Source organism: Rhipicephalus microplus, chromosome 7 (genome assembly GCF_043290135.1).
Source record: "Rhipicephalus microplus isolate Deutch F79 chromosome 7, USDA_Rmic, whole genome shotgun sequence".
In the NCBI taxonomy this organism is placed as follows: domain Eukaryota; kingdom Metazoa; phylum Arthropoda; class Arachnida; order Ixodida; family Ixodidae; genus Rhipicephalus; species Rhipicephalus microplus.
Window position 1 is genome coordinate 28,571,359 of NC_134706.1, and position 16,717 is coordinate 28,588,075.

The 16,717-nt window shown below is 46.8% G+C and overlaps 3 protein-coding genes across 3 annotated transcripts in view; 2 read left to right on the top strand and 1 right to left on the bottom strand.

Moving 5' to 3' along the window:
- The window catches only part of LOC119179764 (RNA polymerase III subunit E), a 43,024-nt gene extending 36,973 nt beyond the window's left edge, over positions 1–6,051 (top strand). Inside the window, exons 15-16 of the mRNA XM_037430890.2 lie at positions 1,391–1,502; positions 5,863–6,051. Coding sequence (XP_037286787.2) covers positions 1,391–1,444 — 54 coding nt within the window. The 3' untranslated portion in view covers positions 1,445–1,502; positions 5,863–6,051. The remainder of the gene's footprint in view (positions 1–1,390; positions 1,503–5,862) is intronic.
- Positions 6,052–6,695: 644 nt separating this feature from the next.
- LOC142767730 (uncharacterized) lies at positions 6,696–9,743 on the bottom strand. The gene has a single exon (XM_075869945.1). The coding sequence runs from the start codon at positions 9,741–9,743 to the stop codon at positions 6,696–6,698; it is 3,048 nt and encodes a 1,015-aa protein (XP_075726060.1).
- A 702-nt stretch (positions 9,744–10,445) lies between these two features.
- Positions 10,446–16,717, top strand: part of LOC119180339 (pre-mRNA splicing regulator USH1G) — a 156,564-nt gene continuing 150,292 nt past the window's right edge. The window contains exon 1 of the mRNA XM_037431521.2: positions 10,446–11,148. Within this exon, the coding sequence (XP_037287418.2) occupies positions 10,982–11,148 (167 nt within the window). The 5' untranslated portion in view covers positions 10,446–10,981. The remainder of the gene's footprint in view (positions 11,149–16,717) is intronic.

Sequence of the window (16,717 nt, forward strand, 5' to 3'; positions counted from 1 at the left end):
GCAAAGAGGTCGGTTAGCAGCGGCAGCGGTAGCATATTCACAACCGCACGGGTACACTTTCTCGGCACCGGACACGGCAGCCATGATCTCACCATCAATGCAGTCAGAAACATTTACGTTGTCATCTGCCCCGATAAATTGCTCACTGTCCAAGATGGTGCCCGAAACGCTGATAAGTAGCAGAATTCACCGAGGCACCGTACGCCAGCGGTAATGATGCACGCCAAGTCGTCACCTGGCCCGCAAGGAAAGTTTACGACGGTGCTTTACTTGACGGTGCTCCAAGCGCCAGTCATGATTTTTATCGCTTCTTGCGGGCCAACGTTCAGTTCAACTTCCGAATGAGGATTTATTAGGAACGAGGTGAGAAGTACGCAGGTCCAGAAGGTGCAAAAGACAACATAAAGTTTCCACTATTGATGTCACTTGTGCCTTTGTCGCTCACTGCTGCTTTGATGTGAAAAAGCTAGAAAAAGGTAGCCTCCGAGATGTGCGTTCTAAAACTGAAAACACCAAAAATACGTTGCGAGGTTGCACATCTTGAAGGACATGCTTTTCAGGTTCGTGTGCCATTGTGCAATAACAGACAAGGAAGGGAATGCAAACATTGCAACGAGATCGCCGAGCTGGAGGCAGCATTAAAACCTAATTTGAGGGCAAAATGGGGTCACAAAGTCAAAATAAATGCACTGCATGCAAGATTCGCTCTGCCAAAAGCAGATCTGGGGGGGGGGGGGGGGGGTACATTGGCCGTGTGGAAGTGCATTCATTCTTCTCGTTTTGGTCGAAAGTATTGAAAGCTCCCTGAAATCAAAATTGACATTGCGTAAGAACGGGAAACTGAGGACACGCTCTTCGTCAAACTCTGGACAATCGGCGGCAGCTGATAGGGACAGTCTGCTTACAAATAGCTTACAAATGCCTTGTTTGGACATCTAAGAAAATACACTGGATGGGCTTTTAGATTTGAGGCACAAAAAAGCCGTGAACTTGGGCTTTATCTCGTATGGTTATATGGTTCACTTAAATAAAGCTTCTTGTGTTTCAGAAGACCGGGTTCAATCAAAGATACTTGTACAAAAAGAAAGGTTATATTTTCGGACCTCTCAAACTTACAAAACGACACTTCGGGTGTGGCCAAAGGAGAGAGGCGTAGAGTTGCAAAACTTCTTAGCTTTCGGTGCGATGTTGAGTGGTACGTGCTAAGGAAATGTGTTATTTTCAATTGACTTGACACCTAGCACATGGGGAGGGCTAGATTAATTAGATTGTACTACTTTCAGCTGCCTCTAATTGCCTTCAGTTAGCTGAATAGTTAGCATTAACCACTAAAATCAGTGTTGCTAGGCTACGTTTGTTGACATTGATTTAATTTTGCTTTCTCTTTCAGCTGACTAAAGTGTCTAGAACACCCAACCTACCATCGGCAAAAGCAGCTCACTGACAAATATTAGCCATCATCGCGTAACCTGCACATCGCCGTCACGGTTTGTACAAACACGGTTGGTAATATTTTACTTATTTACATTCCCTTTAATTGATGCTTCTTGTCAAATTTTTACATTCCCTTTAATTGATGCTTCTTGTCAAATTTAGTTGTCATCCTCTTAGAAGAATACCCACTTGAAAATTTTCAGTGGTCATTTTATTGTGTCGAGTGAAAGGCCGAGCCCCGAAGAGCCTAGAAAATTTCCCAGCTTGTAGCACATGTTTAATCAGAAGTGTGTTGGTGGTTTTAAAAATTCTTACATTTGTCCGCTTGCGTGCTTTTGAGTGCGTTGCCTTGCGAGCTGCCCAAAGTAAGCTGCAAACTGTTGAAGCATGGTACGCTGGTGTTGGCACCGCCGTGCAGTAAAAAAGTGGCATTGCGTCTTTCTTTTTCCGATGAGGGTCACGGATTTATTGAGGCTGTCCTGAGATTGGAGGTCCCTCCGCCTGGTGTCAGTGAAGAACATTGCATTCAAAGCCTTAGTTAGAGGATAAAGCTTTTCATTAGGAAAAGCTGCGCCTTGTGGGAGCAATTCACGCTCGAGGCATATCAATACAGTCGAACTCCGCTTCAACGAAATTTCCGCTACAACGAAAAATTCACGATAGTGGGTTTGTCATATTTTGGTTTGAGAATGCTCAAGCTTCAATATGACAAACCTGTTATAATGAAATTAATGTTATAACGAAGTAAGTGAAGAATAATCTTCTAATTAGTATACTATAACGAATTATCACTTATAACGAAGCCAGTGAAGAATAGTCTTGTCATCGATACAGATAAACGTTTATAATGAAGTTACCGTAATTACTCGAATATAACGCGCACCTTTTTTCCGATTAAGCGAGTTCATAAATCGCATGCGCGTTAGAATCGAGTATAAAAAAAAAATGAATACGGTCATTCTATTGCCATCAGCATTTCCAAAATGGCCGCCCCCTACGTGCGTCGGCATGGCGCATCGGCCATTTCTGCCTATGTGTTTCTCATGTGCGGCACTTCGTACGTGTGTTGAGGAGTTCGTCATCTTGTAGTGCATTAGCATCGACGGCGTGGAGGGGCCGACTCCACAAACTCGAGTGCACTACGATGGCGCTTTCAAAAGAAAAGTCATCGCGTGTGCAGAAACGAACGAAAATCGGCCTCATCGCGGTCGTTCGCAGCTCCCGAAACGCGCTTGCGGGACTGGCGAAAACAAAAGCAGAAGATTGTCGACAGCAAAGCTTCACGCAAAGGCTTCAGCGGACCACAGCAGGGTCGGTTTCCGCAAATTGAAGAACTGCTCGGCGAGTATGTGCTTGAGCAGCGAGCGGCATAGCGGCTCGTGACGAAAGAACTGCTCCAAGTGCAGGCTATGCAGTTAGCCTTAGAAAAATGTCTAACGCGGAGCCAGTTTAGAGCAAGCAGGTGCTGGCTAACTAACTTTATGAAGAGGAAAGGCTCTTCCCTCCGAAGGTGAATGGGCATATGCGAAACGTTTTGCGGAGGAGTACAATGAAAAGCTTCACAGTTTTCAGAGGTTCGTCCTAAACTTGCGGCACAACAACGGCTACCTGCTTGGGCAAATCGGGAATGCCGATCAGACGCCTCTTTATTTCGACATGCCTGGCACCACAACCGTCGAGAAGAAGGGGGCGAAGGAAGTTCGCGTGCCGACATCGGTCCACAGTAAAACTACAGTGACCGCAATGCTCAGATGAGTACAAGCCCCCGTACCTCATATTTAAATGGAAGACGCTCCCGAAAGGAGTTGTTTTTTTCTAGTGGTGTGATCGTGCGGGCCAGCGAGAAAAATGGGTGCGCGTTGCAGTTGATGTCTTACTTTTTTTTTGCCGTGGAAATCGGGTGCGCGTTACAATCGAGGGCACAGTATAATCGAGTAAATACGGTATGTTGGAAGCAGATGCGAGTTCGTCATAACGAGGTTTGAGTGTACATCATCATCATCAGCCTGACTACGTCCACTGCAGGACAAAGGCCTCTCGCAAGTTCCGCCAGTTAACCCGGTCCTGTGCTTGCTGCTACCAATTTATACCCGCAAACTTCTTAATCTCATCTGCCCACCTAACCTTCTGTCTCCCCCTAACCCGCTTGCCTTTTCTGGGAATCCAGTGAGTTTCCCTTAATGACCAACGGTTATCCTGTCTACGTGCTACATGCCTGGCCCATGTCCATTTCCTCTTCAACTATGATATCCTTTACCCTGGTTTCTTTCCTGATCCACTCTGCTCTCTTCTTGTCTCTTAAGGTTACACCTACCATTTTTCTTTCCATTGCTCGCTGCGTCGTCCTCAGTTTAAGCTGATACCTCTTTGTAAGTATCCAGGTTTCTGCTTCATAGCTAAGTACTGGCAAGATATAGCTGTTATATACATTCCTCTTGAGGGATAGTGGCAATCTACCTGTCTTAATTTGAGAGCGCTTGCCAAATGTGCTCCACCCCATTCTTATTCTTCTAGTTACTTCAATCTCGTGGTTCGGCTCCGCGGTTATTACCTACCCTAAGTAGACAGTCTTTTACAACTTGAAGTGCACTATTACCTATCTCAAAGCGCTGCTCTCTTCCAAGGTTGTTGTACAATACTTTTGCTTTCTGCAGATAAATTTTAAGACCCACCTTTCTGCTTTCCTTATCTAACTCCATAATCATGAGTTGCAATTCGTCCCCCGAGTTACTCAGCAATGCAATGTCATCGGCGAAGCGCAAGGTATTCTCCATTAACTCTTATCCCTAACTGTTCCCATCCTAGGCTTCTGAAAACCTCCTGTAAGCACGCGGTAAATAGCATTGGGGAGATCGTGTCCCCCTGCCTTACACCCTTTTTGATTGGTATTCTGTTGCTTTCTTTATGAAGCACTATGGTAGCAGTTGATCCCCTGTAGATTTCTTCCAGAATGTTTATATATACTTCATCGACGCCCTGATTCTGCAGTGTGTGCGTGGCGGTTGATATTTCTACTGAATCGAACGCCTTCTCGTAATCTATGAAGGCTATGTATAGGGGTTGGTTATATTCTGAGCATTTCTCTATTACCTGATTGATAGTATGAATGTGGTCGATTGTTGAGTAGGCTGTTAAAAATCCTGATTGTTCCTTTGGTTGATTCAATTCTAATGTTTTATTTACTCTGTTAGCAATTACCTTTGTAAATAGCTTGTATACTACAGAGAGCAAGCTGATCGACCTGTAATTCTTCAAATCTTTGTCATCTCCTTTCTTATGTAATATGATCTTAGCATTCTTCCAAGACTCTGGTACCCCTCCCGTCAGGAGACACCTTGTAAACAGGGTGGCTAGTTTTTCTAACACAATTTGTCCTCCATCTTTCAGCAGATCTGATGTTACCCGATCCTCAGCAGCAGCTTTGCCTCTTTGCATGCTCTCCAAAGCTTTTCTGACTTCTTCTCTCATTAGTGGTGAGTGTCATCTGGGTTACAGCTAGTTCTTATAGTATTCAGGTAGTGGTTGTCCCGGCTACTGTACAGATCTCTGTAAAACTCCTCTGCTATTTTAACTATCCTATCTATATTGGTAGTTATTTTGCCTTCTGTGTCCCTTTGTGCATACATCCAATTTTTGCCCATTTCAAGTTTCCTCTTCGCTGCTTTGATGCTACCTCCATTTTTCAGGGCGTGTTCAATTATCTCCATGTTATACCTTTTTATATCGCATACCTTACGCTTCGAAAGGTATCTTAGTCATCTTCGAAAGCTCTGCCAGTTCTATTTTGTCTGTTCTACTTAAGACTTTCATGATTTGGCAGTTCTTAATGAGATTCTTCGTTTCCTGGGAAAGCTTGCCAGTGTCCTGTCTAACTACCCTGCCTCCAACTTCCACTGCACACTCCGTAATGATACTCGTCATATTACCATTCATTGTATCTATGCTAAGGTTGGTTTCCTCACTAAGAGCCGAGTACCTGTTTTGAAGCGAGACTCTGAATTCCTGTACTTTCCCTCTCAGTGCTAGCTCATTGATTGGCTTCTTGCGTATCAGTTTCTGTCATTCCTTCTTCAAGTCTAGGCGAATTCGAGACCTTACCATTCTATGGTCACTGCATCATACTTTGCCAACCACTTCCACATCCTGCACGATGTCTTGGTGTGAGTGTACATCAACTGAAACAAAAATAAAGAAGATTGCTTTTGCCTTCCAGTAGTCATAGGCAAGCGTACGTGCGAGCCTGAGAGTTTGTGTTTATCGAAACCATGATTAGACGTCACATAATGGACATTGCTGCACTGAAGTGGACCAAACATTGTACTTCTGCTTTTACTGGCTTGAATACTAATGTAGTGTGTTAACCTTAGATGCGGTAGACCCTGTACGTTTCAAATGATTCATCTTCCTCTTTTGTTTTGTTCATTTTAGGTCTAACCTGCATCATCAGTATCATCCACAGGAGTGTAATATTTTCCTATTTATTGAGCGGTTTTCGTTTGGCCATCGGGAACCTCGCCACTGTTTTTCAAGAAGAGCATTTCTCCAGGGGAGCGTGCCTCCGCTTTGTCTTCAGAAGAGAGAGAGAGGGGGGCAATAAAAATGAACTGTTTATTACAACTATCTGCCTTTTGTTGTTGTTCTGTGTTATCGCTGTCAAGGGTGTTTTGTGATACGGTTAATCATAATAAATTTCTATCAAAAAAGAAAAAAAAAAGCACCCCATAGACGGGTATTTGAATTGTACTTTGGAACCGAGATCACATTAATTTGTGAAAATTCACAGTAAACATTAACTAAAGTATACGCACTTCACTAATTCACTCGTTCTGATCGCGTTATGGTGCACGCTGACATATGTGAAACATAGCCGGTCACTTAGAATGTATCGCTAATCGGTAAAGAAGAGATCACAAAACGAAACTTGTGATGCTAGAATCAAAATCGTCGCAAGCTGGTCTCAAGATTCGCCGGACTCGACTGTTGTGCGAAATCGCAAGGCCATGGAATTTCGGTCGTGCTTCTTTAGGAGGTGCCGTAACGCTTGCAACCTAGTAAGCTTAATTTGATGATGATGATGATGATGATGATGATGTGATGGCGGCCGGCCCCTTTGCAACGGGGGAACACACTCAGTGTCCTGGCCTCAAAAAGAAAGGTGGGAAAAGAAAAACAAAAAGCACAGAGAAAAAAGAAAGGACCAAGAAAAGGATCCACACTCTTGAACGACACAGGCAAGAGACGCGCACACAGTGGTCTAGGTCCTAAGTCCGCCGTATAGTTGCCCACCACTCAGTAAGCCGCCTTTTCGTGGCTGCGACCGCGTACCGTCCCCCCCCATTGTCGCTGCTTCCATCTTCATCAAGCCTTTGAAACCCGAGCGCCTGTGGGAGGGTTGCACCCTCCACCTGAGAAGTTGGGAGACTCCTGCAGTGAAGGACGAGATGCTCCTGTGTCTCACTCGCTACGCCGCAAACTCTGCACAGGTTGCTGACCACAGTGGCATCAAACTTTCTGCGGTACTCCAGAGTGCGAAGAGCCCCAGCTCTCGCCTCGAACAGGAGGCTGCTGCCAATGCTATTGTCATAGAGGCGCGACCCACAGATGCTGTCCTGGTGTTTCCTGTAGCACTCGAGAGTGGACTTCGCCTCCATAGCTTCTCGCCATCGGGTTTCTTCTGCTTCTCTGACTCGCATGCGGACCTCGACCGTCCACTTGGCTGCTGTTTCAATAGGACTGGCTTCTGCAAAGAAGCCATACTTCTTCTCCAGCTGGTAGAGTCGTCGTGTCCAGTCAGTCCTCATGCATGTTGCCGAAAGGTACTCGAACACGCGGCGCGCCCATCGAGTGCGTCGCATGAGCGTGAGACGACCCCGATAGGCAATCTTGCTGGCGGCTTCCCGAGCTTCAAAGCTGGACCATCCGACGTCTCCCTGAATCGCCTCGTTGGCCACTCGATAATGGCAACCGAGCGCTGCACGGCCGACCTCTCTCTGCTGACGCTCCAACCACTCCCGTGTCGTTGGCGATATGCACACTACCGCGTTTCCAAACGTCAGGCCCGGCACGTGAACCATCTTCCACAGGTCCCGGATCATCTGAAATCGGTTGCAACCCCATAGGCATCGGCGACGAAGGATTCGTTGAGCCTGCAACGCAGTCTGTCGAATCACAGTCTCGTGTAGACTATATTTTGCTGCATCCACACACAGGGTGACGCCCAGGTATCTGTAATCGTTGCGCGTGGCCAGCAGTTCTCCTCCTAAAGTCAACGCTGCTGCATCGGTACTCCCTCCAGTTAGACGGACAACCGCCGATTTCTTAGTGTTGAATCGAAGTCCAAGACTCGCGAGTTCCGTCTGGCAGATGTCGAGGAGGGATTGCAACTCCTGGTTACTCTCTGCCATAACCACCAGATCATCTGCAAATGCCAAACCAGGCAGGTGGAAGTTCTCTTCAGCACTAGTTGTGCTGAAACGCATGCTGAATCCGAGGTTGGAGTTCAACAAGGCCCGCTCTATTCTGGATGCGTATAGAATGTACAGCAATGGTGACAGTGGGCAGCCCTGCCTCAGACCCTTATTTACATGAATTGGGCCAGTAGTTATGGCACCCAACTGCACACTCACTACATTGTCACTGTACAACCGTTGTATAGTGGAGATTAGCAGCCGGGGCAGTCCAAGGTCAGACAGGCATGCAAAGAGAGGACCGTGCGGCACGCTATCGTACGCTTTTTCAACATCGAGGAAGCAGCACAACAGCGTTCTCCCTTCCCTGCGAGCTATTTCTGCACACTGTGTGACGACGAACAGATTGTCATCCAGACGTCTGCCTGGCCTGAAGCCATTCTGAAGCTCGGTCAGTAGTCCCTTGGTTTCCGCCCAGCCACTCATCCATGCTTTGATGACCCCCGCGAACAAGCGATACATAACACTGGTGACCGTTATTGGTCTGTAGTCCTCTATGTTCCTCGCATCTCCGCCCCTTTTGGGGATAAGAATCACCTTCCCTTCATGCCATTCTTTAGGGATGGGCTCGCCTTCGATGATGGCCGTGAGGATCTCTGCGAGCTGTTCCCTCGAGTCTTCTCCCAAGCACTTTAGTACGCGCGCTGGCATGCCGTCCAGACCAGTGGCCGTTCCAGCCCTAATCCGCTTCAACGCCCGTTCAACTGTGAACCTTGAGAGGGCCCAGGGTGGTTCTGTTTGGCTTGGGGGGCGTTCGGTATTAGGACTGATTGCCTCCTCTTTACTAAGGGTGGTGTCTGTATTCAAGTCTGAGGTCCCGAAAATCCGGGAGAAGTGCTGTGCAATGTATTCACAGGGCTCTCCGACTGGTTGCCCCGTTGCCGCATCTATGAGAGGAGGTGGCGGGGGGGCGGCTCTGTCCAAGGACCTAATGTATGTCCAAAATTTGTGTGCTGCAGATCTTCCTTCCTGTCTGATGGACTGGATCAGCCTAAGGTTGTAGTCTGCTATCTTGCACTGAATCAGGGTCTGTACCTTGTGTTTACGGTCCAGATACACAGCCCACTTCTCTGCACATACCTCAGTGTCAAGGCCTTTGACAAATCTTCGATGTTCCCGATTTGCTTGGCGGCGCTCCTTCCACGCCACCTCCACTTCTTTGTCCCACCATGGGTTCTGTGGCCTGCGTCCCGGCCTCTCCTGGACCATCTGGGTACGCATTACAGCGTCCAGTGCGCGCATGAACTCACTGTACGAGCGGGATTCCCGCCGTTGAGGACTACTTTCAAAATCCTTGGCGACCCTCTCCACGGACTTGCTCGGCAAGTACATGCCACGCCTGGGTGGAGGTGACATGCAGCCTGTTCGAAAGCCGCCCTTAGAGAACAACAGCCGTATGCGATTATGGTCACTTCCAAGGCTGAACTGGCCCTCTTCATCAATATGCACTTGTGCTATGCGAGCGGCCAGTTTTGCAGTCACCAGAGCATAGTCTATGGTAGAGCGGCTGGTACGAGCGCACCATGTGAAGCATCCCTCACAGTCAGTGCGAAGGTTAACGATTTCCAAAGAGAGCTGCTCCGCACATTGCAACAACAGCTTCCCATTGTAATCCAAGTACCCGTCAGTGGCCGGGATGTGTCCGTTAAAGTCTCCCATCAACAACACCTCGCGGTCTGCACCCCACCGTTTCACATCTTCAATGATACACTGTAGGACTTTGTCGTTACCGTCATGTGGTCCACTAGCCACCGTTAAATACACCACACCAAAGAGAACTGGCTCACCAAGAATAGTCCCAGAAACCCAAATGTGCTCGGCACAAGGACCCTTCATTGGCATCCAGGCTGTATTGCTGCGCCACAGCACACCAGCGCCGCCTCCTTTGCGGCAATCCCCTGTACGATTGCAGCCCACCCACTGCCATTCGGGGTCAACTGGTGGCTCTTCCAACTCTCGTAGGTGAGTTTCCACCACACCATACAGAGCAATCTTTTCGCTTTGAAATACGATTTGAAATTTGAAATACGATTCACGCGCCCTCTATGCATAAATCTGCAAACTGCTTTGAGCGTTTTCAATAATGACCCAGAGGTGGCGCTTCTAGACGCGACGTTTCGGTTATTTTGATCATTGCTATATTCTATTAGATTTCTCAATGAGCCAACGACCGTCGATCGCGCAGTGCGTTTTAAAATGACTGACATCGCGTTGTCTGAATTTGCATTTTAGATATCTCACTTCCTTGCAACAATCTTTTTTTCGCCTAACGATTGCGAGTCTCAAAGGCTGTGCTTTTTGTTTATCAAAAAGCCATAAATACGTCACGGCCGCCATGCGTTGCCGGGGAAACCGACATCAACCAAAAAGGCACGCAACAAAAACCGAAACAAGTGAGGACGCTGCGATGAGCGCCGCTGCTGCGATGAGCGAACTTTCGAGCCTCCCGATTGGTTCCTGCGCGTCCTGACGTCAGAGTTTTGCGCGAAGGAGAGCGAAAAAGAGGGTGAGAGATTGAACTCGCTCGCCGCCCTGGGAGGAGCATCTGGGGAGGGATCAACAACCACCTGTGTTGTGCGTGCGTGTTTGTATGAGTGTGCGGCGGGAGTTGTTGGAAAGGAACGGTGAACTGTTGCAGCGAGTTCGTAGTCGGCGGCGGCAGAGGCCAGGCCACGGCATCCAAGCATCCCAAACCGTCGTTTTGCCCCGAGAGGGCCCGTCCCACCGCGCTGGAGCGTTCTTTTTTTCTTTTTTCTTCTTCTACAAAGTGAGCGAAAACGTTGTCCTCCGGGGCACGCATTGTGTGTCGTTCGTTCGTGCGGCTCCCAGCATCCGGCGTTTTTGTTTTTGCTCTGTGTTAATCGCGCGCCGCTTGGATTCGAAGCTCCCGTCTCCGGTTTGTTTTGCACCGGCGTGGTTTTCGGCTCCTTGGATCGTCCCATGTTTGAAGATCTCTTGTGCCGTGCTCGGTCCGCCCGTGTGCGGGGGGGTTACCCTGCTCCTTCAGGCTTCGAGGTTTTGTGGTGATACTGCAGTAGTTCTTCGGCGGTCGTGGTGAGCCGTTTTGCGTTTACGCAGTCATGGATCGCGACAGGTTCCACCGCGCGGCGCGCGACGGATACCTGGATCTTCTGCGGGAGGCTACTCGAAAGGACTGCAACACTCCGGACGAAGACGGAATGACGCCCACGATCTGGTCGGCCTACTACGGACACCTCGACGCATTGCGCCTGCTCGTTGGACGAGGGTCAGTAAGAAACGACTTTTCTTTCCGTATATTAGCTAATTATTTGTTTCTCTGCCTGTTTTTGGCTCGCCCAATTGCTTGAAAAAGTAGCTTCTAGTCTTTGCGCAACGTTCTTGGATATAGTGCCCAGGTGTGTAGATTATCGCGGTTATCATGCCGTTGGTGCGTTTCGGAGCAGCCCGTGAAAATACGTCGCATCGCCTAAAAAATAAATAAATAAAAGTTTCTAACCAGTTTCGTCTGCTACGCATTATCTGCTTCAAGCAGTCGATCTTTTTTTTTTTTTCGCCCATATTATTCTAGCGTACGAGTTTGTCAAAATATTTTTAGTCATACTGAAGTGTTTCAGCCGCTAACATTACTTTTGACGTTTCACGTCGTTTACATATATGGACTCAGAAAAGGACTGACATTTTGTTGTCTAGTTTCGTCTGCTTCGAGCAGTCGCAATCTTCATTATTACCTTTATTGTTTGAGCATGTTAATTTATCAAAAATATTCCACAGATATAATTGAAGTGTTTCGGCTTACGAGCTTGCGTTCGACGTTTCACGTGTTTTATCAAAAACTAGGTGAACTTTTCAAAACATTAAAATTAAGAAATGACGTTTTGTTAGCACGTTTTTGTCTGCGACACATCGAAGCAGACGATCATCTTGTTTCACCGTCAAGCAGATGATTTGATCTAAAAATTGTTCGACATGTTAATTAAATAAAATTAACGCACGAGTCGTCGCAACTGACAATCCTCTTTTTGCACACAATCTTCTTATTGAATTTTCTTTTTTATATGACGCAAGCGAACTGATCAAAAACTGACTTTCTGACATTTTATTCCTTGAAAGTGTCGTCTGCTGTCAGCGCACTAACTTTTCTGCTTGATGTTTGAACGGCTGGAAGATTTCTCATACATACGTAATCTGATACACGTTGCTTTTGTTATCAGGGTTACTACATGATACGAACTTGTATAAATACTTAAAACTAAGAATGCCTTGGTGACTGGGTTTGTTGGACGCATATTTTCAAGTCTGCTGCGCGTCGTCTGCGTCAAGCAGACGACATTTCTTTTGACACATTATCGTCGAATAAGGGTTCATCCGCACCGCACACATGTTTAATTACTATTGACCGTGCGCTTACAGTCAAGCTTCATTACATCAAGATCTTAGCAAGAAGCAATGACAAGCAAACGTGCCAGATTTTTAGAAGCCGTGGTCGTCGACGAAAGTGGACAATCAATCATCAGCGCACCTCCCGTTAAAAAAGGAAATCATGCGCACAAACCAACAATCTAGGAATCGGTGTGCGTTGCATTCGCTACCGAATGCTATAAAAATGCGGGGAAAGTTTCGATAAACGTTCCGTTGTTCGCCCAGCGGTCTGTCATTCTGTCCTCGACCAAGTCAACGGTTGGTGCCCCCTCGCTATGTGGCACGAACGAGCTCAGGCAAAACGCATTTCAGTTAATTACTCGATCATGACGTCACTTCCTCTTCCACCTCTATGAAATAGCGATGTTATGTAAGATTTCTTAGACTTTTTTTTTCTTTATTGAAGATTTCTTAGACACCGACTTTGAATTCAAGGTTGTATTTTTTTTTTTACTCTTCTGCCACGCCATATTAACTCGGTGAACGTGATGGTGTTTTTGTAAATGAGTTTCCACCTCCAGCTAAGCTCTGTGGCAGAATACTGCCACGCGAAGGGCAACGGTTAAAATCCCACGCGAACTTGGGTAGTTGTTCTTATACCTTTATCTTTAATGCTTATAGGTTGCTTTTCAATGTTTCGGCTGCGACGCTATTCAACGCAGAAGCGAAGCGCTTGGAGCAGAGCTCTAAAACGAAATAAATGTCAGCAGTTCTGTGTAGATGCTAACGGAGACTCACGTTCATTTCGACTATTTACACCGCTCACAAGTGATAACAGACATCACTTGTAGCGTTTCTACGAAGTGAAAATGTCGAAGCGGTATCAAGAGACGGAGGAGAAGATGCCGTAATTTCCGCTCGGTACGGTCGCTCGCGCATTTGGGAAATGCACGAACTCGCTGCAGCGGAGAACGAGGGACGGTATAGAAATGTGGGACGTTCGTGTTGTGCTGTGAGGGGTCGTCTGCCGTGCCGAGTCGTGATGCTTCGTTTAGGAACGCACCGTATACGCAGAAGTCGTACGAAAGCACGCGGAATATGTCTAACAGGAGCGACAATTCGAGCGACTCTTTTTTTTTTTTTTGACCATGTATGTTCGGGCATACCGGCGCAACTGTCTAACGCGATACTTACGACATATTCGGGTGGTGGTGGTGGTTTTGAAAAGCTTTGAAGGTGACGACAGAGAGCTTCGTAAACGTCGTCTGTATTTCCCTTCTTCCCCGCCTGTTTTTTGACGCTCAAATGGAAGTGCGCTATAACCAACCTTACGATTTCATCATGCAGCAACTCGTCCAATCTTCGATTCTTACCGCGTGTTCATTATCAGGTGAGAAAATCGCCATACAGAGGCGGAAATGTTGTAGGCCCGTGTGCTCAGATTTGGGTGCACGTTAAAGAACCCCAGGTGGTTGAAATTTCCGGAGCCCTCCACTACGGCGTCTCTCATAATCATGTGGTGGTTTTGGGACGTTAAACCCCACGTATCATCATCATCAAATCGCCATACATTTTTACTTTGTTTTCCGCCCGAAATCTTCGATAGTGACGTCATGGATTTCAAGCTGCGTATTTCGTATATTGGCGGCGTTGGCTCGACGAAATTTTCAGGGAACTTTGTGTGTTAACTATATGGCACCATCAGAGGATAGTGTACTTCATTTTTACTGATTTAGGCCCTAGGAGACGCCGTTAAAATATATGACGTCACGGCTACTAGTGCGGGAATATCAAGGTGGCGTCGCCACCTGCGCTTTCTTTTCGCGCGTTTTTTCGAGGCAGGCGTGGTGGTTTTGGGTATTGTGATATAGTGATTAGCGGATTCGAGACAAATTGTTTCGCTTCAGTGATTATTTGACAAGAGCAGAGAAGACGGAACCATGCAAGAAACAGACTCAAACGATGCTGTACTTTTGCAACTGAGTTTGATTAGAATTAAAGATTGCTTTTATAGCCGTATAACGGAAATATGCGTATGCTCATTGGCAAATACACTAGTAAATACATAAAAGCATAAAAATACCTTGACATCACACATGCACGTGCGGTAAATGCCGATTTTATCCCTGATTAAGCAGGTCTATCTATTCATTAGACAAGGTTACAGAAGGCTGACTAACGCGTTTGCTTCGAAATCTCGAAATGTGACTGGCAGTATTATCGACAGCAGCGACCTATATACACCTACCGAGAGATTAAGGTAACTGCACGAGAACCACATGCGCCACGAGTAGGAAATTCGGAAAAAGATCCCGATGACGTCGTACTTACCGCCTATACAATTAATCATCAGGAATCGATCTAGCTGCATTAAATTAAGAACCTTCTGTGCATCAAGAGACGCAACGAAATGCTGCTTGTTTGCTTCTGTTCGATTCATGGAAAAAAGAAACACCGGACTTTAGTATGGGTAGGGCGCGAGTGGTTCAAAAATTCAATTTTCGCATGGTTAAACGAGACAGGTCGTGCCATCTGGCGGGGCCCAACTAAGCAGGCCTACCATCTCGGAGGCCATGTTGTTGCTGCTATGACTCTTGCTACTTTCGCTCTGCTGCCGACGTCTGCTGCTGCTGGTGTCGGCGGCCGCACAGTAAAGCCGGGCATCGTTGTGCACGGCAACAGTGACGTGAGACGGCCACTATCAGGCGGGAGACTTGAAGTGCGCTAACGCCATTCGGACCACTAAAACGTGATTTTATTGTGAAATAGGCACTTCCTTGGCACAAAAGTGGCACTACCAGGTTTCTGGACCGCTATTTCAGCAATCAGCATCGATTTAGTATTTGTCGTTAGTGTCCCTTTAAAGCGCTGATCTGTAGCGTATTCTCGGCTCTGCACTGCAACGTTACTAGAGTTACGTCATCGCAAGCGAATTTCTTTCATTCGCGACACCAATGCGATTGAGTCGTCTGCCTTTTTTTTTTCCTCTGATTATTCCTGCTACACCACTGTCATGGTGCGTACTAAAGGCACATGTCGTTCACGTCAACAGTGCGACATTCTGCTGGAGGAGGCGCCGGCGTGCGTCGTGTGCAGCCTGACAAGATTAGAAAACGGTCCTCCGTCACGTACTGCGTCGCGTCGTCAGCGTAAAAAGCTACGCACGCCGATGTATCAAAACGATGGGCTTCCGCCACCTTTCTCTTTCTTTCTTTCTTTCTTTCTTTCTTTCTTTCTTTCTTTCTTTCTTTCTTTCTTTCTTTCTTTCCTTCTTTCTTTCTTTCTTTCTTTCTTTCTTTACTTTCTTTACTTTCTTTCTTTCTTTCTTTCTTTCTTTCTTTCTTTCTTTCTTTCTTTCTTGCGTGTTAAACATCGGCGTGCAGCAAGCGCGACACCGTGCCATCGATGCGCGCCTCCTCTCCCCCCTTGAACAACGCATTTAACCGGTTTAGCAACTAAAGCTCGTACCTGTAGGTGGCGTTGATGACGATAGCGGCGGCATGCAGCAGACGACGGCGAGCAGACGACGTCGCTTTTTTTTTTTTTTCGTCTGGAACGCGAGTTCCGTGGGAACAAAATGTTCGCAGAGGTGGGAGGGGGGCAGTGTAGTATAACCTATAGTACAGTGTCCACTGCCGTACCCTTCCAGTACACTGTAGTGGGGGAGGGGGGATAGCTCGGTTTGTGTGCTCTAGATATAGAAAGCGGGATTCAGTAACTGATATGCTAAATTCATGCAATTTAGAATCACTGGAAATTCGAAGACGAAAGCAAAAACTTAAAACATTATTTCGTATAATCCAAGGGATATTCAAAATACCTAAAGACGAGTACATACGCCTTCCCGGAAAACGTAGCACTAGATTGAATCATGATGCCCCCATTGAACCTTTCCGCGCTCGCACGGACATCTTTCGGTGGTCATTTTTCCCGGATGCTATAAAACAATGGAATTCTTTACCCCAACATGTTATTAATAGTACCGATGTACAAACTTTTGACAGAGAAATTGATGCTTATTTTGGTAATGGTTGAAGTACTGCCCATTCTGTTTTCCTGTGTTTATTGCTTAGTGGGGGTTTTTTTTTTTAGGTGTTCGGTCTGTACTCATACTGTACTCCCTCCCTGTTATGACCCTCAAGCGAGGGTTGACAGTATTATTAAATAAAATAAATAAATAAATAAACACATTCCAGGCCCATGCGTGATTGTGAATGCGCACTCCCGTGATTTTATAGCGGGCGGACGATGTACTACGTAGTGTTTTTCACCTGGAAAGAACTGGTGTTAGCGAAGGAATGTGGTGTAGTATAAAATCTTGCGCACTGTAGTGTACTGTTGTACCCTTAAAGTACATTGTAAGGGGGGGGGGGGAGGGGTTACACGCGTCAGGCTGGTGACCTGGCTGCGCACCTGGCCGTCGAGTTTCGTCGTACCGCAGAACACCTACCAGTTGGTCGTACTACACGGTCTTT